Genomic DNA, 23946 nt, shown 5'->3' with positions numbered 1-23946 from the left:
ATCATTCTAGTACTGAGCTTTAATATATAGTATTAAAGTTCTAAGACACTGTATTTTACCTATCTTCAATATACATGTCATAATGAAATCCATTCTCAATTGGTGGTCCATAGCATAAGCAGCCCCCAAAATATCCTTCCATGGCCTCTCCAAGAATGTGAGCACTTGAATGCCAATAAACCTGTAAATGAAGTCAGGTGAGCAAACCATGAGGTCAATGTGTAACTAAAAAGAAGAAAAAACAAACTAAAGATACATCTGCAGACAGGACATAGACTGGAACCAATGCTGTTCAGATTTTGAAAGAAATAAAACAACTTCATCTTTTCATTTTGAAGTACTGTAAATGACCAATATATAGCAGATGTAGCACTAAAGGCCCACCATACTTCTGAAAAAGTCTGACTATACCTCTGCACAATTCCTTCAACTTAGTACTTACTGTACCTTGCACATTTATAAGTTAATTTCCTCAAAGTCTATGTACCACTAATTACATCTAAAGCAATGCAGCCAATTAAGCTGACATTGCTCACAATCAGTACTTTTATTAATGGGTCTGTAACTACGTTACCTGAAATGTCAGAAGAGGGAAGCCAACAACACAGTAGATCAATACCAGTCTGATGTTCTGAGTTCTTATTAACTCAGACTATTTCAGAGCTACTGCTACAAGATAAAACCTTTACAGGCTCCTGAAATGTCTCCAACAAGCTTAACCACATGAATAATTCTTTGACAAAACTGAAGTCCAATCCTAGAGTATAAAGGTAACATAAGCTTCAGACTGAATACTATTAAAGAAAAATCTTAGTCACATTGCTAAGTATATGTACAGTTTAATGGACTGAGATTTGTCTGCTTAAGGATCTAATAGAGAGTGCCAGTACAAGGAGTTGTAGATTTTATTTACGACACAAGTCTAATATTGGACAGTTTTTAGAAAGCAGTAGAGACTGCCTCACTTTGCTTTCACTGATCTTCAAATGCACTGGGTCAAACCATAGACTATTTCAAGTTAACATACAAATCAAGGCCTCCTGCACAAACTCCTTTGAGAAATAATTTGTTTATGTAAAAGAGAAGGATGAAAAGAACACAAAGATTTTACTCATTCTCAGACTACAGGAACTTTGTATCTAATCTTCTTTGTTGAATCATAGGAAATACATTTCTTCAATGGTTTTGTGGTTTTTTTTTAATTCAAGATTTTAAAAGCTTAATGCTGCAATCAATTTTATGTCATTAGTTCCTTTAGTCAAGCAGAACCAGAATGTTTACTCACAGCTTTGGCTTCTTCATTATCAAAGGTGAGCAGCTCTAGAGTACAATCTCCCTCCAAGGACGGTCCAGGTCCCAGAGTTCACCATTCACTTTGGCTATGACTGCATTTGAAGCCAACACTTGACTAAAGAAACAGAAGAGATAACAAGAGACAAGAATATTTAGGTTCAGATTTGTAAAAAACTTTTGATTTCTAAAACCCATGAGACCACATCCACATCTTGTAGCACCTGAAGACCTTAAACTTCTGTTTCTGTGGTCTTCTTAAATACTTGCCTACTTTTTAAGATATAGAACCTTAAGGTCTTGAGAGGTTTAGTTCAACAGCCTTCAGTGCTGGGGATCTGAAGGAAAGGCTTCTCCTTACAACAGGTTCTACTGTATCTGCTAACTCACAAAACTTTCAACATCTCTTAATTCCTAGTAGTGTCACAGATTTAATTGGAAGCAAGTATTATGATCCCAGCACAGAACCCCAAGCATCACTCAGAACTGTAACCAGCTGTTTCTACTACATGAAGCTGAAGTGCCAAGGCCTCCCAATTTAAGGGAGCCATCACCTATCGACCATGACACATATTTTATACAACAAGGTAAGAGACAAATGACAGCAACACTACAAAATCACTACAGAAGTACAGCTCCTTGAATGTGCAGGTTACCTAATTCCTACAGCTAATTGATACGGCGTGGTTCTCCAAGATTCCCCTTCAACCATCTCTCCATCTGTCAGAGTAATTTTGATAGATTTGCTCTGGTTGGCTGCTCTGTAAGCTAGCAAAGCATCATGTTCTTTTTTCAGTACTTCATAAAGCTTCAGTCTGTCTTCTATGAAGCTTGGCATGCACTGGAGCTGTAACACATAAATTTGATCATGCACACACATTTGCAAGACAAAAAGAATAAAAGGATTCACAGCATTGGTGCATCCCCAGAGATTCCAACTTGTCCAGATTTAACTGTACTAGCATTTATACTAAAATTCAGTAAAGCATTTATAAATAATTACATACAGGATAGTCGCATCCAACTTACTGACTATTTTATAGCGATTTTCCAATTTTCCATGCACTTTCATCAAATCTGGGCCTAAATGGGTCTGTGTTAGACCTCAGAAAGCAGCTTATATTCTCGACCCAAAATTCGCATTTGGCAGATGACCTGGAGAAATCTGGATCCAACAGGCCCTCACTTCTGCCACTGCATTCAAAGCATCCTATTCAAGCCAGACAGTTCACATGAAGGTTCCTATATTTTAGGTGATTTATTAAGCTCTATTGTACTACAGCAGCGCTGCCAACATCCTTTTAGCCATGAATGCTGTTTAGTTGCTCATGAACCATCACTCTTCTTCAACACCACAAAACCATGACCTTTATTTTCCAATAACCCAAAACTTTTTGTTCCATAAAAAGTAGAGATCTAAGTAACCTTACTAATGCAAGATGAAGCTCTTGGATAATGTGAGTCTTCTTTCTCTGTACTATAGCAAGTCTTCTTCCCAAAAGCTGGGATCACAAAATACAGCAAAGTATTCCAGATTTGAGCACCTTTTCTGAACCTGGCCAAAACCCACTTACATTATTATGTGATATTAAAGAACCACTTACATCATTCTGGTGTTGGTTCACAGCTTCATTTTCTTTAGTCTTTTCCTCTTTAATTTGAACCACTGCATCAGTTGGACTTGCACTGGAAACTTTCTGAAAACAATGATAAAACAAAGTATACCCCTACTACATCTTTAAGATTTTTTCCAGCAATCATCAGAACAAACCAAACCAGTATAATATTTGTCTAAAAAGGCAATTACAGGAATAAGGTATATAATAAAGTCCTTACTACAAAGACTTCTCATGGCACATCTAAACTGCATCCCTTTGATGTTCTGTAGACACAGCAATGTTGTTTCACCATGCAAAGTCCTCTCACGTAATTTCCCAGATTTTACTACCACAACTATCACCAGCAAAATCGCCCCAGTGAGGCTGTTGGAGATCAAACCGGAGCAGTGAGCAGTCACAGCAATTTTCAGCCGTCTGACCGAAAGTTTCACACAACCTCGAACAGGTTTCCCGGTGATGCAGTGGATGTGCCATCCCCGGCAATGTTCAAGGCTTTGATCAGCCTGGTCTAGCGGAAGGTGTCCCTGCCCGTAGCAAGGGGGTTGGAACGAGATGATCTTTAGGGTCCTTCCCAACCCAAACCATTCCATGATTCTATGAACCCGCAGCCTTGGCGTAAAGGCAGAGACTGCTGCCCAGCGCTGCGCGAGACACCACGACAGCCTTCTTGCTCCTGGGGGGCCAGCACAGGCGGCTCGGCCCGTGAGTGTCCCTGTCCCGTCCCTCCCCGCCCGCGGAGGTTCGGCCCGCCCGGGGTCCCGGCGCTACCTCTCCGCCGGCCGGGGGCTGCGCCGGCGCCGCCCGGCCCAGCTCGGCCGCCAGGCTGCGGCGCAGGTGCAGCAGGCGGTAGCGCAGTTTCTCGTTCTCGGCCCGCAGCCGCTGCAGCTCGGGGCTGGCGCTGCCGGGGCACAGCGGCTCCTGCGGCTCCTTCAGCCGCCCGACCTCCGCCGCCAGCCAGCGCAGCTCCCGCTCCTGCCGCGACAGCCGCACCTCCGCCGCCTCAGCGGCCGCCGCCGCCATGTTGGCCCCGCGCGCTCCGCCCCGGCCCCGCCCGCTGCCCCTGAGCCCGCCCGGGGCCTGCGGGGCCTGAGGGGCCTGAGGGGCGCTGCTGGCTGCTCCTAGAGCAGGCGGCTGTGGGGAGCTCTGCCGCCTGTGCTGGGTGATTGAGCAACCTACACGAGGCCGGGGCGTTGGGAACTCTCGATATCCACGGAATCATTAAGGTGGAAAAGACCTCTGAGGACCACCATGTCAACTGGACCGTGACAGCATGTGCCACATCCAGTCTTTCTTTGAACGCTTTATGAAGCAATGTCAGCGTTAAAACTGTTGGTCAGATTGCATCCTATTTGACTTCAGTGTCAAATAAACACAGCCAGAGCTTATTTGTAGAGGATGCTTCCTGGCTGGCATGATTTCTTACGAAATTAGGCTGATTTAAAATATTCAGCATCTTAGCACAAATTGCAGAACTTGGCACTAAGGTGCTGATTTGAAGAGGTTTGAGTTGCAAGGTGTTAGGATTCAGAGCTAGGGAAGATTGCAGAACTCCTACTGCACAGCCCAGCAGTCTTTGCTGCATCATGTACAGGTCATTGCAGTTAAATAGCTCAGTTCCTTGGGCCTGGGTAAAGAACAGCTCTCAGTCACAAACCTTTCATACCCACCTTGTACTTCCATGTATCCTTTTATCTCTTCCTTGGCATCTTCAATTTATCTGGTTTCCTCCCTTGGTTGTACTTCGCACTCACTTTTCTGAGTTCAGTTTCTCAACACTTTCAAATTTTCACTTTAACGTGTACTCAGACTTTAAAAGGTGTTACAGGTAATTACCAAACTGGCAATTACCAAATCGGAATTTTAGCATTTTATTCTTCTATCTACACTATGGGAAATAAATATGGTATGTGAGAAGGCAGAGAGACAAATTTTGTAATTGTCCACAACTTGATACATCTTAAAAATCCTTGTGATTTTAAGATTTTATAAGAACACATTTGAGGCTATAAGGATATATTCTTTTACCAACAAAAATAATGAGGACATTTCTGGCTCAAAACATTGTACTCCGTTCGAAGAAAAAAGTCCATTATTCAGTGCATTAAGTCCAAAGGCACTCCTATAGTGTATGCTCACAAATTTTGAGTTAATATACCTCAGCAAGCTTTGTACCAATGCACTTTTTTCATTTGCACCAATTCTTCCTTTTCTGAAGAGATGCAACTTGACAACACCTATGTCTATCTCTCACCATAGTAAGGTTGAGTCTGGATTGGCAGGTGTGAAAATAAAACATGACCTATAGCTTCCTTTAGATACCCATTTCATTATAAATTGATAGGTTACCTGTTATTTTAATTTTTAAATTCACTATAGTGCAGAAATAATTACTCTGCCTAGGATACTGATTACAAGCAGTGTTTCAGCACAATAAAATAAACACAGATTTGTCTTTAAATTCTGAGAAATGTATTCAGGTTACATCCTCTGTGTCTCATCTTTGGGTAGTGCCTTATGAACCCAAAACCATGTAAATTTGGGCTTGCTCTAGCATTTAGTGAAGTAATGGAAAAACTTCCCCTCGAAGTTCTAGAGGCTGTGAAGGTGATTCAGAGGATGCTGTCTAACATATGTGGAGTACCACTATCCTCTATCAGGATCTTTTATTTGATGAGATAGTGTGGTGATAATTAGTAGAATTTCTGAGACAGAAACAATTTGAAGGGAGAAAAAAAAATTGTACCACCTCTATGTACATTCACAACTAGGGGGACTTTTGAGAATTAAAGAGCTCTTACTTTCAAAGGCTACCTAGGAGACATGCCAGACAGGTACTTTTTCTGCCCTATGCAGATGAGCCTGGTTTAGCTGTGCTCCCTGGCTCACGGTTAGGAAGGCTCCTGGCTGGGACAGCAGCTGCTTTGCACCATCTCTGTCCCCCAGAGGCTCCTCTCTGGTGTGTGATGTCATGCAGAGCATGGGGAGCTCTACCTGAGATGATCACAGGAGTGTGAGAATCTCACTGCTGTGGCCAATAAGCCTTAACATTGTGAAGTGGGGCCATTAATGTTGCTTCAAGTAACACAATCCCATGGTCTTTGCTCCAGATGATGTCACACACGCTTGTTGTATCTGCAGACAACCACAAGGTGACAGGCAATGCTGTCAAACACTTCTGCGAAGCCTGGCTAAAAGGATGCTCAAATACACAATAAAATTCCTGCATTATGATATGGTCAGTGGTCAACTTTAATGTTAACTGATAAATACTTGAAATTTTGGAAACAGAGGAAGCCTGACAGGAGGATACAGTGGTTGCAACTTAAGATCACAAGAATAGAAAATATTCTAAAGCTGTTGGACTAAAAGCCTGGCAAAATTTTTGTTTGCTCCACAACAGATAAACTGCCCTTTAGAAAAGTGCAGGTAAGGCCACATAAGCAAGGCCATGGGTGCATTATTAGTTGGAAGAAATAGAAATAGAAAAAAATAGACTAAGAAACAGGAGGAGGAGGAGGAGGTAGGAAGTATTCATAGCTATTCTATACAGGGAATTTATGTTGACAGAAAGTATGAAAACAAGACCAAGAAGTCCATGTACTAAGGAGCATTTGCATAAGGGAGGTTATGTAATGGGTGATCCTCAATGAATGATTATCAGTGGCAGAACACCTCCACTGGGATTGCTGTAATCTCCACTGTTAAACCTGGCTCAGGAAACGGATGCTACATAGTTTATTTTGCTTGGAAATGGCAAAAAAATCTAGACATGCAGAAATGTTTTTATTCTTAGTAGCTGTGTATTTGCCTTCACAGAAAAGGTCTTATTCTGTAACCCTTATTTTTTTAATATAGGTTTACAAAATACATATAGAAACATGCTTTCTAAATGTGTAATTCCATTGCATATTAAAGCTAATATTTTATGGAAGAACAAGAAGTAGAGAGCATTTGTACTGCAGTTTGGGTATAGCCTCTGAGGAATATAAAATCAAAGTGTACAAAGGATGCTTTATTTTATGTCCTGGACCAGCTTGTACAGATATTTCAGTTTGATCAGCTGTCTTCTAGAATGAATTATTTTTTCGAAGGGATATCTTTGAAGATCAGTTACAGAATTAAAAAGTAACAGTAACTAAGCAATTCTCAGTCTCATCATTACGGTTCAGAAGCTGTTAACAGTTGTAAAGGGCTAATTAGTGTAATGTAATCCTCTTAGGAGGCTGCAGGCATTGAGCTAGATTTCTTTATAATTTGTATGTAGGCCTTCTTTATTCCATTGGAATTACAATAATCACAGACAGCAGTATGTATTTGCATTCTAGCCATCCACATTATGTTTATTTTGCATACTGAATACTGCACAATAAATGTAGAAATAGAATTTTCTATTTTCTATTTAAATATCAAAATGTTTGGAAGAACAGCCAAGTCTTGGTTTTACAACTGTGCAAAATCTACCAGAAGAGAAGATGAAAACAGGAGTAAGTGGCTTTCTGAAATCCCAAGCAATCAGAGAGAGAAAATACTGGAAGAGCTGGATGTGAACAAAGTGCTGTCATATTTGGTTTACAAGAGAGTCTTTTCCTTGGAGGAATACAAAGACATTTGGTCCCAGGAGAGCTACAAGAAGAAAACTGAATATTTTCTAGATAAACTGTATTTAAAAGGCCCAGGTGCTTTCTCTGCCTTTTGTTCCATTTTGGAGGAGGTCTCTCCTAACTTGCTGACATGCTTTCTCCTTGGCTATGAAGGTAAGGTCACTGTCTGCTCTGAAATGCTTAAGTGTATATTGGTAATGTCTTGCAATCCTTTGACACTAATAGTTATTTGCTATAATTAGTGTTTACTTTCTCTCTTGCTCTAAACCAGAGATAGTATTTGCTACCTTTATGGTTCTTTGTTATAAAAGAGAAAGCAATCAGGAGAAAAAATATTTAATATATTTGTTATACTTAGAATTTAAATTGATAAAATGCTGAATAGTCAAATTTCTGCTTCTAATAAATAAAAGTCAGGGTAGGGAAAATGATTTCTAAGTATTACTGATACACTTAGATAAGAAATGTAGTACTGATCGTTTACGTTCCTTCCCTTTCTAAAATATTTAAAAATAGATTGAGAAGTTCTGTAGGCATAATGTCTAATAAGCAATCCCTTTCACATTTTTCTTGTCCCATTATTTACTGTATCTGTCTGTAAATAACTGTGTGAAAAAGGATTACTAAATATCAACTGTACAACTGAAGTTAATCAAAAGGTTATTTGGACATCAGGCGCTATCCGTACTTATTTGCGGAACAGTATTTTGCAAGATATTAGCAAAGATAATGTGAAAAATGTGTAGAGTGCTTACAATTATATCTTCCTGACCTATTTTTATATTTTGTGTCTGTTACATTCTAAATTTCAGTCTATCAAGTCAGCTAGAGTTTTTCTCAGCAATGACTGCAGGGTTGTGCTCAAAGATATAGAGAATGTCCTTTCAGAATGTAATTAAAATAGTCACATCTTTCATCAATCTGTTCAGTACCAGGTTTAAACACCTTAAAATTATAACTATTTATAAATAAAATCAGTAAGACTGAGCCTTATAAAATATTAATAAACTAAACATGAAAATTGAAATATAAAACCATTTTGACCTTTAAAATAACTACATTGTGCCCTCTCTTGACAACCTGATTAATTTTAAAATTGATAGCTAGAGTTCTAATTACATGAGAAGGCAACAGACATTTTACCCTAATTTAATTATGAAAAGATGCCCATTTAATGTAACTTCTCGTGATCATTTACAGTAAGGTTTTATGGCAGTAACAAGAAAATCAAAGGAGTTTCACAAATGTTGTTGGGGAATTTAATACATGTGCGATGTACATGTACTTCACAGACAATCGTTATAAAAAGGCTACCTAGGGCCTCTTTATGCTATCATTTTTAAAAACAACCATAAAAATATAAATACAATTGATTATAAATAGATTATAAAGCCAGGTCTTTTGGAATACACTCTTTGGGATGAAGCTTGGGTTTCCTCTGAATTAACTGAAGAGACAGCGTAGGGAGATTTTTATACTATGCCACCCAAACAGATTGTGCAGGGGCCTGTCACAGAACAGATTTCAATCTTCCAGTGGATTTGGGGGTAGTACTGCTCTAAAGGGGGATGGCCTCAGCAGTGGGGTGCAAGTCAAGGACTCTGTCTTCCTGACTACATGACAGAGATACAGAGGAAAAGGAGAAAGCAAATGCCGCACATTTCCAAAAGAGTAAAGAATACTGTTGGAACAGCGTCCCCAATCCATTCTGTCTGTCTGTGCCTTGTGCAGGCAGAAAAATGCCTCAGGCTGCCTTAGCTCAGCCACTATTACACTCTTTCCTCCTTCCCCTCCCCCAGTAGTGCATATCAAATGTGCAAAGCTAGTTCTAGAATCTGTTTTTGCTAGTAATAATTGACTGGGTAACAGGCAAAGAAACACACATGCTATATATTCACATTAATTCATGCAAATAATCTGTTTAAATTCATGCATGCATATGTTGCGGATTCAACTAAAATGCATTATGTGTTATGGCATTGTGGATTTTTATAGATCAATTTTGATAAATCATGTTACAAGGTGCCCAGAAGGATATGATGAAAAAGAGCATTGTTCATTATTTCCATTACAATAATTTTCTTCTCCACCCTCTAAAAGCTGACTGATAGGGCAAAGGAATCAAAAGGAACACAGTCTAGATGTATGGTGAGAAGCTGCTATGCCTGTGCTATGTGGCATCAACACCAGCGACCAGAGCAGTGCCATCCTGCCACTGTACTTGTTACAGACACTCTTTATGGGCTGACCGAGCACAAAGAATAGAATCAATTCCTGTTATTGATCAGCTGCATGTACAGTGGAGGCCAATTTCTGTTCTCTGGCCCTGCCCCTGTTGGCAGCTATGGTTATTTTAATGTGTTTCCATTGTCTGCATGCCCTGCAGAAAGAACCGTTTGACAGGTGCTGGAAATGTGGCATGACTCCAAGAGGTCACTCAGGCTCTGGACTAAAGTAGCTCACTACAAAAACTGTGAACTGTGCTAGTAAAATGTGGCCGCTGAAGGATGTACTGTTGCTTGCACATAACTGTTTTAACACCACTTTGAACTCTTTCACCTCATTATTTCAAAGAATTACCCTCACAGTAACTTAAGGGGTGTTGCAGCACCATTGATGCCTGAAGATAAGTGACTCGATTCCTTTCCTTACAATTCTCACTATAATATAAAACAAAGCCCCTAGCGATTTCATGGGGAGAAACAGTTGGTTACTGCTTGCTCATACATGCAATACAAAGTCAGTTCTTCATTGGCCAGGCAGAATTTCATATAGTGTAAGATTTTTAATTATTTCCAAAGTTCTATAAATTGTCTTTTCTCTGTATCTCAGGTCTGTTGGAAATATGAATAGGAAAAAAACTTTATGTATAGAAGGTCAAAAGAGATTTTGTTTACCTAAACCAGCCACTTATCCAAATGTAACATCGCCACTAGAATTACATCAAACTGTAGATGTTATTTTGAATTATGCATCAGCTATTACAGAAATTTCTTTATTGTTATCCAGACCGTATGTATTTCCCATGGTTGTCAGAGCAAACAAAACTGAAAGCTGTAGCAGAGATGGAGCTTCATGAAACCTGTCAGATGAGTGACCAAGAAGGAAGCTTTTCTGCTGAGGAGCAACTGAACCAATCATTCAACAAATACAGGTTAAAATTATCACTGTCATGATGTTTTGATAATCACAGCATTTCCCATTATGTAGTTTCTGAATAAGTGAAGTCCCTCTGAAGCGTTCAAGGTTTTAATTGCATTTGATTGTACCTGGAATTTGTAAAGTACAATTCTGCTTTGTATAAGGAACATTTTTGGATATTGATCTTTGAATGCTGTTGAATGCTGAGGATCAACCCTGGTCTTTGCTACAGATATTCAGTAGTGAGAATGTGCTGATGGCACTTCCAGTTTTCAGTGTTCAAGGGCTAAGTACATATGTAGAAGTATATTTCACTCATACATTTCATTGGAGTGTGGCAGACAGCCTAAGTTATTATCACAGTTTCTGTTATTTTTATTTACTTCCAGATGAATAGAAACTGAGGAAGACCTAAGTAAGAACAGCAGGTAACCTGATACATGCTGGGATACTGGGATTTAAGTCCCTTCTTCAGAGATTGAACATAAAAAGAGGAGAAATACAACCTTGGAAAATCCTAAAATGCTTAATTTAATGTAGTTAATTTTCAGTTCCAGCATTTGCAGTTGTGTGTTTGGAGTCATGCTTTGCCTAATTCAATAAGGAATCTGGCTGAGAATGAACTACAGCTCACAATAGCTCATCAGCTGTTAAGAAATTCTGTCCAACTAAGAATTTTTCTGAGAAAGGTCTTGAAAAGTAGTTAAAAGCTGTCCTATTTTGATGTGTCAGCAGCATATAAAGAGTAAATTATGAAGGCTTTAATACCTTTGCATGCTTAGGTTAGTTTTTTTAAGTTTCAGCTAGTGACTGGATTACACTAGTTTTTAAAAATGCAATAAAAGTTAATGATAGTGAAATGATTGTGAAAAAATTGCAGTTGTATGAGGTTGAGTTCATCCTGAGTAGCAGTGAAACACAAAATAGTAATAGAGCATGAAGACACTTTGTACAGTACAGTATGGGCTGACTTGTACCCACAACTAATGAAATTCCAATCAGAATTCATTACTCCATAGACATTCACAGGAGTTCCAGGAGACTTGTAGCCATCCACTATCTGAATATGTGCCATTTGGATTTTAAAAGATTCATTTTGTAGCACTGGTCCTCTAACTATGCAAAGCAATTCACTTACAAAACCAAACCAATTAAGAAGTGCCTGCAGCTAAAGAATCACATTAGGGAAGCAATAGACAAATAAGAAAGCTTTCCTGAAGTCAGTTTATGCTGGAAATACCTGATAACTCAAAAAAACCCAACCAGATATAAAAGATGGCAGTGTTAGTATTTGCAGAGCCAGGTAGTGTCACTGTAAGATTATACATTATATAAGTTATATTCATTTTACCTTGTAAGAAGTATATGGCACATCAGTTCTGCGTACACCCTAGAAGAACATAAAACCCCAGTGCTGGGGCTATTCTCTCTTTGTAGTGTATGAGTGTTAGGTGTGGAAGTTGATGTAGCCCGAGAACCAATACAGTAAGAAGGGAATAGCCCCTGTATTGGAAATGGAGAACTCAATGAAAAGACAAACTGGTGTGCAATAGCGCACAATTTACTTCAACATCAGTTCCTGCAAAAAAACCACACCTGGATACAAGGGTAAAAACACACCAGTCTTTCCACACCCTCAGTTCTATGCTGACACTCATCTTCTCCATCCCAGAGAAAAATTCATTGTGCAACTGTTCTATTTCATTTTTTTCTGAAGTGCCACACCTATGTCAAACACCATCAACATGGGATTTGTGGAGATGAGAGTCTCAAGTGCTTGTAACAGTTTGTGAAAAAGCCAGCCTCACTTTTGCATTCAAGAAAACTGGCAGCAAAGCAAATATCCTGCATATATTGTGCAGAAACTCATTGCAAACCACAGTTGCAGGATCCTCATTAACAAGGCAACCTGTCAGAGATAGAAAGTACCACCCATAAACAAAACTGTGCATGACTCCAGAGGGCATAAAGACAGCTAGAAATATGTAGCAGCAGTTAGAAGAGATGAGATGAGTAATATACAGAAAATGGAAAATAGCTTCACTGCCCTTGCCTAAATATTTGTAAATATTGTCAATCCTTTGCATTTTTTCCCCAATGATAAAAAAATGTCAGACACACAGACAGTCTAAGAACAAGAAATTCCTGTCTCTGGAGTGAATAGCAAAGTTCCAGATGATGTTAGTGAGAGCATCATGTGATCTAGAGTACTTTGATAATACAGATAATAATAGAGGTTCCACAATTATATAGCAATTGCAAAGTTATGTTTTTATATCTATGTTTAGACAAGCATCAAAATCTTATTACTGCAGAATAGATGGTCTGGGAAAAGCAAAATCCCCTCAGTTCTAAACAACAGCATGACCTTGTTAGTTAAGAATCAACCAATTAATTCATTGCATTGTCAGCCAGTAAAGCAACTTGGGCAAAAAGAAAATAAAACTAAGGAAGCAAAAGATGTACAAATTTTTTAAATTTAAAGATAAGACTCCTAATAAGGATACCCCACTCTACATTCAGAATTTTCCCTCTTGAGACAGCTCCAGGATATCTGATTAATACAATAAAAATGTGATCTATAACACAAGTGAAATTGAGTATGTTTGAGGCTTGCATATTGAGATTTGACTTACAACTTTTCAGGGCAAGCAGCTTATCTACAAATACCCTCACAAAAATACTAGACAGAAGTACAAGACTGCATGATTTCTGCAAGTTGCTGCTAAGGATATGTTCTTGGTCTGGTTTTGGGCCAGAAAATAGTTCCCTGGTTCTGTTTATTGTCCTCTCTGTACCTTCTTTCCCAGAATATTTTCTCCAAAACAAGACAATATTTTTTAGACTAATGGATAGAATTATAGTTTGGGTTAGTAATTGCCTGAATATGACCTCACATTAGTACTGGTCTCAATATATTTCTGGTGTGGGCTTTTGCTGTTGTAGTTTTTTGGTTTTTTTGGTTGGTTTGTTGTTGGGTTTTTTTCCATTTACTTTATCTCTCAAGCATCACTGGACACTTGGTACTGGTCCTACAAATTTCATGCAGATAACATAAAGAAAATACAGTAATTTCACGAATACAAGCCGCACCAATTTGACTAAGATTTTGCTCCTAAACCAGAAATGCGGCTAATAATCAGGAGCGGCTAATACAACCTCAGAAGTGCCTGCCAGAGTGCTGAGCCGAGCAGCTGCAAAGTCGGCATTTTGCGATTGTTACAAATCGCTACTCTGTTGCACCGCGGGTGGAGCCTGGCTCCCTGTAGGCAGCACGGGGGGCGGGGAGAGAGGCGGGAGAGCTCTCTTTCCTCCTCTGCCACAGCCCAGGGGAGAGACGGGGGGGGGCCCGGCGCCGCCATTGCCGCGGCCCGGGGAGGAGAGGGGGGACCCGGGCCGCCCTACCGCGGCCCGGGGAGGGGGGGGGAAGCGCGCGCTGCCATTGCCGCGGCCCGGGGAGCCGACGGGAGCCCCGCGCAGCCATTGCCGCGGCCCGGGGAGCCGACGGGGTGCTTTGTCCCCGCCCGCCGCCGCCGCAGCAGGAGCGGGGAAACTCCGTCCCTGCCCGCCGCTGGCGCCACGGGCGCGGGAAAGCTCCGTCCCCGCCCGCCGCCGCTGCCGTAGGAGCAGGGGAAGCTCCGTCCCTGCCTGCCACCGCGGGGCAGCGCCGACCCGGGGTGACTGAGCCCAGTGGCAGCGGCGGCCGGCCCGAGCTGCAGCACCGTGCTGGGCCACCTGGCCCCGTCAGCGGCCCCTAGCGGGCCGAGCCTGCACAGCCTTAGCTCAGCCAGTAAACCCCGCCCTCCCGCGGTTCTGTTACTAATTGCACGCGGGTCCTCGCTGCGAATGACAAAGCGGCTTATATTCGGGTGTGGCTTATCTATGGACAAAAACCGAAATGTTTGCCAACACTCAGAGATGCGGCTTATACTCAGTGCGGCTTGTATTCGTGAATTTACTGTAATTCATTGTTTTCCTCAGATTTTCTGTTTTCTCATCCAACAACAGTTTTTATTCTCCTGTTGACTGAGAATGAAAATGCTGAAGCAGGCAACTCTCAGTAGCATTAACAGTACATATAGATGTTTCTTTCCCATGTATTAAGAAGAGATTGTGCTACAAAGGCTGTCAAATAAATTATCAGAATAAGGAATACCCAAACTGAAAATCAGATACTATTTTTGCAGTTGTTATAAAACAAACCATCTATTTCACACTGTGAGCAACAAGAGGTTTTTGCACACAGCTTTTCCATTTTTGTGTAAATGGATTATGGTTGTGTGATACATGCTTTATAGTGCATGTAATTAATTCATGTTTGAAGTTTGGTTTATGGATTTCCCACTTCTGTTATAATTTTAGAATGGCTGAGTTCTGTTGTAGAATTTCCCTTTCTGAATCTATTGGAATTGTGCTTTACAGCTCTTAAATAAGTTGAGTTTCAAGATTAGCTCAGTTGGTTAGAATATGGTGCTGATAACCCAACCAAGGTTGTGGATTCAATCCATGTATGCGACTGTCTTAAGCTGCTTAAGAGTTGGACTTGATGATCCTTGTGGGTTCCTTTCAACTCAGAATATTCTATAATCTGTCATTTGAAAATAGTCATTTTGCCAGGGAAACAAAGCTTATGTGTGGCAAAACTTCACTGCTAATTATAAATACTATTGTAAAGGTGACAGTCTTTGCCTTGCTTTAAATACCAAAAAATAATCTGTACAAATCATGTAAACAGCATTTATTCAGAAAGAAGTGCAGAGTTAAGCCTCAGCACCAGATTTTTATGATTTATTTGGACAGCCACATATAAGCATCTGACACCTCTAAACATCATAACTAATTTAGGTAGTAGAGTGTTTATGTCATTTTTTGCATGTGTTTTGTGTTCCTTCAGAAACTTAATAACAATAACAATAAGAAAAAGCATCAATAAATGCAGCATTTGGCAGTTAATACTGAACACCAGTACTTGTCTCTAGTAAAGCCCTGTTCAATGGGGCCACTAGATGGTACTGCACTACAGTACAATTCCTTGCCTGCCTATTTGAAATTATAACTGTGAATGATTATTTAGAATTGCAACAATAGCATAATGACTTGTTTGCCCAGTTTTCCTAGACACAGTACACACACACACACACAGATGCAAAGGATACACACAGGACATTTAGAAGCCTTTCTTGGTTTGATTTGCTAGCATCAATAATGAGCCTGTGTTCCTTATCAACCCATACAAATACAACCTGGATGTTTCAAAGGCATAGTGGCAAATCCTTCCTTTCCTTCATTGAATGTGGCAAACAATATTCAGAGACTGTGCCCCCGAGAGGAATAAATGGCACCCAAATACAAACCAGTGAAGAATATGAGCCCAAATTCAGAGATATGATAATTTTCACACTTCAGGAATCTGGAATTCCTTGCTGATTTGGGGACATTCATACCCACGTGCCATATACAAACAGTAAAATTCAGTGCACTGTAATGGTAAATCAAGCCTGTGAAATCCAAACCAATTAAAAAAGCCATAGCTATTCAAACATTTAGGTTTTATTTGTTTGGCTATACTCATTCACTTCCAACAGATTAATATACAATTCCTTTTTTGCATATGTTTATGAGAACAAATTGTATTACCATGGACTTGCTACTCATCTTCTACAGTTTCCCTATTGAGCTGCTGTACTGGGTCCGAAGGCTGTGTACTGTTTAACTTCCTCTGCTCTAAACCCTTTTTCTATGCCCCAAAACATTCCATTAGCAAAGGCTATTAGTGTCCTACCTTCTGTGTGAAGTTAGACTTCTGAAGTTCATTCTTTCTTATGTGTGTCTGACTGCATGAAAAGGGATATGTAACATGGGGGTGAAATCACATGACAAAGAACCTAAGTCTGGACTGCATACAGAAAAAATCCCTTTTGAGAAGACTTCAGTTAATGCAGAATCTTGATGGAAATTACACAGTCCTCCATTCTGGGAAATGCCAAATAATCCCCTCACTTCCTGCCCAGCATGTCAGGCACAGAGGAAGGCACAGGTCAGGTTGATCAGCTCTTACTGGTGTGCAGCACTGGGAAGTGCAAGGGACAGAGCACAGCACAGAACTGCAGATGGATTCTTACACAAAAATTCCAGACAAGGCACCATGCAGCTCCCCAGCTGAACGCCACATTGCCCACACCAAGACTTCAACCATGAGAGCACAAGGACAATACAGGGAGAAGTCACCAGTAGAATTCTGCAGGGGATTGATTTTTCCTAACAAACTCAAAAATTGATTGGAAGAAGATCTTAGCAGTAAAATGGAAAAATTTGCTGAAGATATATATTTAATGTAGGTTGTGTGAGAGCTGTGCACAGAACTGTAAATGGACCTTAAGATTAAGTAACTGGTTAATAAAATGGCAGAGGAAATTTAGTGTAGATAAATGTGAAATTATATACGTGGGCTGTTGTTCTTGGCTTTGTGAATGAAGTGATGAACTCTGAGTTGCCTGCCACCACTCAAAGTGAAAGTTTCAGATTGTGACAGAAAGACATATTCATAAAAAAATCAACTCAGTGCATGGCACCAATCCAAAAATAAATGTTTATTAGGAAAGGAAAAAAAGAACAGAACAGGAAATATAATTATGCCAGTCTATAATGCCACAATCTGCTCACATCTGGAATACTGCATGCTGTTCTGGTGCTTGCATCTACCTTATATTTTCCTACTTCTAGTGATTACTTAGAGAAGTAGTTAGTCCTCAAAGAGATTTTAGGATGTGCTTCAAGTACAGAGCTCCTTAATGAATGGTCATGTAGTTCTACATCTAAATTATTTGGAGGGGTATTGGAAATAGAAAAAAAAATCCTGCTCTCCTAATGAAATTTATGTGGGAAGACTCTGTAAAAGAAAATTCTCATGGATTAGGCACCTCCTCAAGGATGGTATTCTGCAAGAGAGGATGCATTGAGCCAATGCAGTCAAGGATCAAGAAAAACAGCCATTTCTTGCCAGCAGGTACTGAGACAAAACCTTGACTGGCTTCCTCCAAACACCTGCTACTTGGCATGCCCAAGTCACTGCCAGTATTTCTGCTTTGAGGATGCCATCCCTGATTTTGCATGTATTTTCAGAGCAAATATGTTTTGCAAAGTGGGAGGTAATATTACAGGTAGCATACATATGGAAAGGTTTTATCCAGATTATGCCTGACCACTAATGTTTATTGAGGTTGAAGAAATTAGATTTTGATGAACCAAGGGACTCCACTCCTTTGTGTCTTTACCACCTGGTATTTTTATGACATGCATCAACAATACAAACCAACCGTGACAACAGGTAACAATTGTCACCATTGGCATGTGGCTTTTGGCATCACAGCAGTCATGTCAAGGTCAATTCATCCAGCAGCATTGGCTTATTTGACAGGAAGCTGCTTATCTCAGTTTGGAACCTGGAACAGATAAGCCATGGCTATAGACAGCAGTAGAAAGCAATGTAAAAGAGAAGTGAAGGGGAGAAGAGAAAAGGAAATAAAGAGCTGAGAACCAGTGTTTTTCCCTCTTTCTCAAGTATTATGGGTATTTCCAATTTAGAAATACCATTTTAAGTTCTTTCCAGTCTTTTACTGTAATTTCTTGCAACTGTTGTAAGATTAGTAGCTATCAGACCCTGTAGTTAATTGTACTGTAAGTACAGTATGTCATAATAAAGACCAGACTCTTTCTTTAGTAACCTGCTCAGCTCAGGGTAATCTACATTTCCTCTACATAAATTGTCACTTCAGTAAACTGCTCCCCTTGCTACGTAAAATGTAAAACATGGGAAGTTCTGTGATATTATAGGTAATTAAATGGCCCTTGTGACTGAAGGAGCAGTTGCTTATGTAACTACACTTTTACAGAATTTATTTTTTTTCCCACAAAAGATATCAACTGTGGCAACCATTACCATAGCAATGCATTACGTATGCTTCCTCACACAATATCCCATGTCTCGAAATATCCAGACTTCACTTCTCTATTCTCCCTGAATTTTGCTTTCAACAAAACCTGAAAGCAAGCTTTTGGCCTTGAAAACAATTTTTCTGATCTTTGAATTTCCCTGATTTTTGGCTTTTACATTTAATTACTGCAGTCTCTAACTTATTTTTGGATATTCTTGGCAAGGAATGCCCAAAATATTGTTCTTTGCATCAGAAAACATCACAGTACAGTGCTATTCCAGCCAAATCCCACACTCTTGGGAGCTGTGATGGGGCTTCTATATCCATCCTAGGCCATCTCTTCAGTATGCAGGGGAGCCTTTTTCAATTTCTTATGCTTCCCAGGTACAGTTGGTATTGTTAGAGCAAACCAGAACACAGACAGAGGTCGGGTCTTACGGCAGCATTTCCAGCCACCCTGTTGTCTTAAGATGATTCCTCCCTGCTCTAATGGTTTCCTAAGAGTTTTGATACAGGCTAATGAAATGGAAGTCTCAGGGTTTAGAAGGGCTATGTGAGAGATGAGCTGGAGCTGGCAGTGTGCATTCCCACTGTCACTGTGCTCATCCATCACTTGGGGGATGTATATATTCTCGCTGTAATTTAATTTACATTTAAACCAATCTTTGAGTAAGAGACCATAACACAATGACTGCATCTTAGTAAAACCTTCTCACAGAAGTCTTCTGTCTTAAGACTTGGCTATACTTAGGAAGATTACCTCTGAAATATTAATAACATATTCTTTGCTACTGCTCAGCCCCAACAGCACTGCATCATAAAATTGCCATAAAAATATTTCTTCTATGAGTTCTGTTGGCACATGCTCTGCTTGTATACTGAGGAAAAAAATGCATTAAACTATCTGTAATAACATAATTTTGACCTTTTTGTCATAGCAATACTTCCATAAAGACCTACTTAGATTGTAAATACTTCTAGTCCAGAATTAATCTCTGCCAGTGTCAACTCCAGGCATTGAAGTCCTAAAGTAAAATAGCACCAAGAAACAGATATTCCATTTATGGGGGGAAAAAAGAAATCATTGCTGCTTTTGGTATAATTTCCAATATATGTATTTAGTACAGTGTTTGGGAAATTTGTGTTGTGTACAGCATGAATAGTCTTGCAGAGGTCAGCACAAAGTTTTTAGAGTTCCTGCAATGAGAATATATGTAGCTGTTTGCTGTGCAAGCTAATGATTTCTCAAGAGGCAGAGAGCTATATACACAATCACTTAAAGCAGCATTTCAATTAATCAAATTACTTTTCTTTTTCCATGTCTTTTAAGACTGAGCTGGGAATAAAGCAAAGCATCAAACTGAGAACACTTTTATACAAGTATATTGACCCCAATGGCCATTCTTCACTATGTTTTTAAACCTAAGTGGAATGTTGAACAAACATCCACAAAATTGCAGCACAGGCACTGCAATCTTCAGGATGTTTCATAATGCCAGAAGAAAACTGATAAATACAGAAACAGAATTATGAACTGATTTTAGAAGGGATAATAATAATTTATAGGCAGTGTTCAATTTCATGATGCATTAAATGATTTTTGAGACAGCTATACATTAGTCTATATTGGCAAGGCAACGTTTGTACAGAAATGGCCCAAATAAATTTTCATTAATAGATCACAAAGATTATTGTCTTCTACTTACATGTTTTTCTTTTTTATGGTGTATGTGTCACAGCCAAAGAAATTATCTTAAATGCTTAGATTCAAGATGGTTTCTTTCCACAATAAAGTTTGCATCATACCTTGATATCTGGTGAACATTGAAGAAGATATTCACCTCCTGTTTAACCTCATTTATTGACATAAGTAAATTTATGCCAACAAACAAAAGTACTGCTTGTATTTGAAAAATCTTACTTTATTGGAGTAGTAACCATGATGGTTTTAATCATTGGTTTGCATGTTCATTTATGGACATGGATATAAATGAGATGAATGAATTGCCTGCAAGTTAATTTGGCCTATTATCTTTATTTTTAAATTTATAGGCACCACAGGAGGGAAAAAAAAGAAAAGTACTTGCCAATAATACAGAAAATTTAGTAAGAACTGGTAGTTGCTTGTCTAGAGCAGCCAAAGTATGGATGCAGAAAGAATCTGTTGGAAAACTCCTAATAGTGTTCACTGTTCTTTATCCCAGAAAAAAAGGAAAAAACCAGTAAGAACAACATTAAAAATATTAGGCAAAATATATTATTAGTTTAATAAACAAAGATATCTTTCTATCTAAGCCTGAAAAAGGCAAAGTCTTGATTTAGACTAGAGATTAGGATAAGGCAAAAGGTAGGTAACAGGGGAGATGAACAAAACAATTAGAAATATTTTTTTCTTTTTGTTCTGTGACAAAACAAAGTCTGAAAGAACAGAAAAATTCAGTATTTATTATCTTAGCAAAATCATAAGTAATCTGTAGAATTAATTGCCACTATATATGATCAAACCCATTAATTTAATGGGATTCAGAACTGGATTTTTGTTCTTGCATGAGTAACAGGCACTTCTATAATCTTACTAAGGTAAATTTCATTTCCCTACCATATTGCAAATGCACATCTATCAGAAGAGTGTTTAGAAGAAACATCTAGAGAGAGTTATTCTTATTGAAGTCCAAAGATAAGGCAGCTGTACTAAAACAGGTAGTACACCCACAAATTCTACAGGGCTGATGCAGGAAAATAAAATCTGTGCTACTCTGCAACATCTGCACCACTTTACAAGACGACTAAAAGCAAAAATGCAGATTAAAATGACAGCATATGAATGACCATAGCCTACACCGTATTTGGCAGCATAACCCTGCAGCATTACCTGAAGAATTCCAGAATTCAGTGAATCCTTGTCTACTGGCTCTGCCTTCTATCAAGATTTATGTTCCACTGTGCCAACTATTCCCATGGCTTTAGTAAGACACAATCAATCAGCTGTTTCAGGAACCATTTGGTGCTTTATGTGAACTGGGTCTTATATCTTCTTTTCTTCTCAAGGCTACTTCCTCAAATCTAAATTAAAGGATTAAAGTAAAAATAGTGATTGGAAGTTTCTGTATGTTTCTTAAGTTTATAATGTCCCTAGAAACCAATTATGTGATTTTGCATAGAAAATAAAAATACTTCAATTTTTCACCAGATTATATTTTAAAATAATATAGTAAGGTTTAAATTAGTTATTTAATGTTTAAAATTAAACACTTTTTGTCCTAACATTACTAAATATGTTGGTTTTTTTATGATTAAATACCACAGAATATCTTAAATATGTTTTCTGATAGATCTGGGGCAGCAAAGCCCTTCTGGACATTTATCTCTGAAATTACATTGAGAGGAATAAACAGCTGTCGGGAATATAAATGCTAACTCATCAGAATGCTGACTCAGTGCTGTAGAAATCAAAATATGTTCATCTACTGCTGAGGTAACATGTCATATACCAACTAGTCGTATTTTATCTTGGCCAACAATAAAACCAGTTGAACAAAAATGCTGGAACAGGGGAGTGGAAATCAAATTATAAATGTGAATAATTTTAAGGTCCTTGTAAAGATCTGCTATACAACCATAAAATTAAAATCATAGAATAGTTTGGGTTGGAAGGGACCTTTTAAAGGTCATCTAGTCCAAATCTCACTGCAGACCAGGTTGCTCAGAGCCCCATCCTGCCTGACCTTGACTCTTTCCAGAGACAGGGCATCTACCATCTCACTTGGCAACCTGTGCCAGTGTTTCACACCCTCACTGTAAAAAATTCCTTTCTTCTATGCAATCTAAATTGACCCTCCTTCAGTTTAAAACCATTGCCCCTTGTCCTATCACAACAGGTCTTGCTAAAAAGCTTTTTCCCATCTAATAACCCCAAAAGTAACAGTCAGGATGTTTGTTGGTCACCTTCAGTGGCAAAACCCCCTACTCTTCTAGGACTGAAGAGATAATTTAAGAGACAAGGATTGTCTCTTGAATTATCATGTGATTTAACGTCCACTTCTGCTTTCTCTGCAAGTAATGGAATTACTTTGTTTTGTTGAAGCAGGATTTAGCAATAAAGGACCTGAATCCTCTGTAATGCCATATTAATGTCCCATTAGACACAATTTTGACACTAAGTATGCTAGTGACTTTTTGTATTAAGATTTATTAGGAGTGGAAATCTGTTACAGGAGAAATGATTGTATTTTACTAGACATACTGATGATCTGCCAACAGATGTGAGAAGGTTGGAGGTTTTTTTCAAGTTTTGTTCTGGTAATAAATTCTGTTAGGAAAATAACTGCTATCTAGGCATTATTTCAGGACTTTTTATCCAGACTAATTTTATCTTTGATACTTTGGGTCAACTCTCTTGACTTCAGTTGAAGCTCTCTGTACTCTCTGGTGGAGATTTTGGCTCAGTCTGGAGTTTCATCCAAGCAAGTAATGACCTGGGCTAATATGGTTTTCTGGTGGAACAAATTACTTTACATTTTATGCATTTCTTGCTCAGTATTTCAAAATTATATATACATATGAATGAATGTCTATATATTCCTAAAAACATTTCTACAGTTGCTGACAGGATTTTGTATTTTTCAGTGATCTGCATCTGGCACTCTCCTGCCAGATGTCAAGGTTGATCTCAGGCATCAACCTATATCTTATAGAAGGATGAGCACCTAGTTTTCTGGGTATGCACTATGCCATAGGTCCTGCAGCAATGCTGCAGAGGGAGAATTTGCTTTTCAAAAGTATGACTCTGGGCATTACTCAGCAATGATGGCTGTCAAAGGGAAAGAGCAAAACACAGCACAAAAAATTCATCTGAAATATGACATTAAAGCTGATAAGTCTTTCCATTGAAAAAACACACCCCTCTGCAAAAAGATAATCTAAAAGCAGAAAATCTTAAGTGCTTCATGCAATGAAATCTTTCTAAAGATAAAAGATGACAGAATACAGCTCTATTACATAAAGAAGTCAAAATATTAATAAAGATGCACTACAGCACAAAAGTATAGCCCTCCATTTTTAATTTTGTAACCTCAAGCTTAATTCCTTTATTTGTTTCAAGTCTTCAAGCAATCAGAATTTCTCAAGTCAGAATCTTTCCAGGCAGCTGAATTTCTCTGCTGGGCTCCTTGATCCTGTGACATCTTTGTCATGCTCAAGTTATCGTGCAGTTTCACAAGGGAGCCCCGGGTTCTGAAAAACCCAGTCCAGAGGCATTGTTTTATTGCCCTAGGTAAAGTAGTCTTGTTTCATAAACTGAGTGAAATTTTCCCTGTACTGGCATGTTAGGCCTTCTGGTTCCAAATCATCCAGCTGTTACTA

At 39.0% G+C, this 23946-nt stretch overlaps 1 protein-coding gene across 1 annotated transcript in view; it reads right to left on the bottom strand.

The window, feature by feature from the left end:
* LOC117001996 (threonine--tRNA ligase 2, cytoplasmic-like) overlaps positions 1-3929 on the bottom strand; it is a 4113-nt gene extending 184 nt beyond the window's left edge. Inside the window, exons 1-5 of the mRNA XM_033070767.1 lie at positions 3678-3929; positions 2895-2987; positions 1947-2137; positions 1330-1408; positions 60-181 (exon numbers count right to left, since the gene is read on the bottom strand). Of these exons, the coding sequence (XP_032926658.1) occupies positions 60-181; positions 1330-1408; positions 1947-2137; positions 2895-2987; positions 3678-3929 (737 nt within the window). The remainder of the gene's footprint in view (positions 1-59; positions 182-1329; positions 1409-1946; positions 2138-2894; positions 2988-3677) is intronic.
* Positions 3930-23946: the final 20017 nt, after the last annotated feature.

Source organism: Catharus ustulatus, chromosome 12 (assembly GCF_009819885.2).
Source record: "Catharus ustulatus isolate bCatUst1 chromosome 12, bCatUst1.pri.v2, whole genome shotgun sequence".
Classification (NCBI taxonomy): domain Eukaryota; kingdom Metazoa; phylum Chordata; class Aves; order Passeriformes; family Turdidae; genus Catharus; species Catharus ustulatus.
Note: the sequence above shows the minus strand (reverse complement) of the source record. Positions and strands in the feature narration are given on the sequence as shown.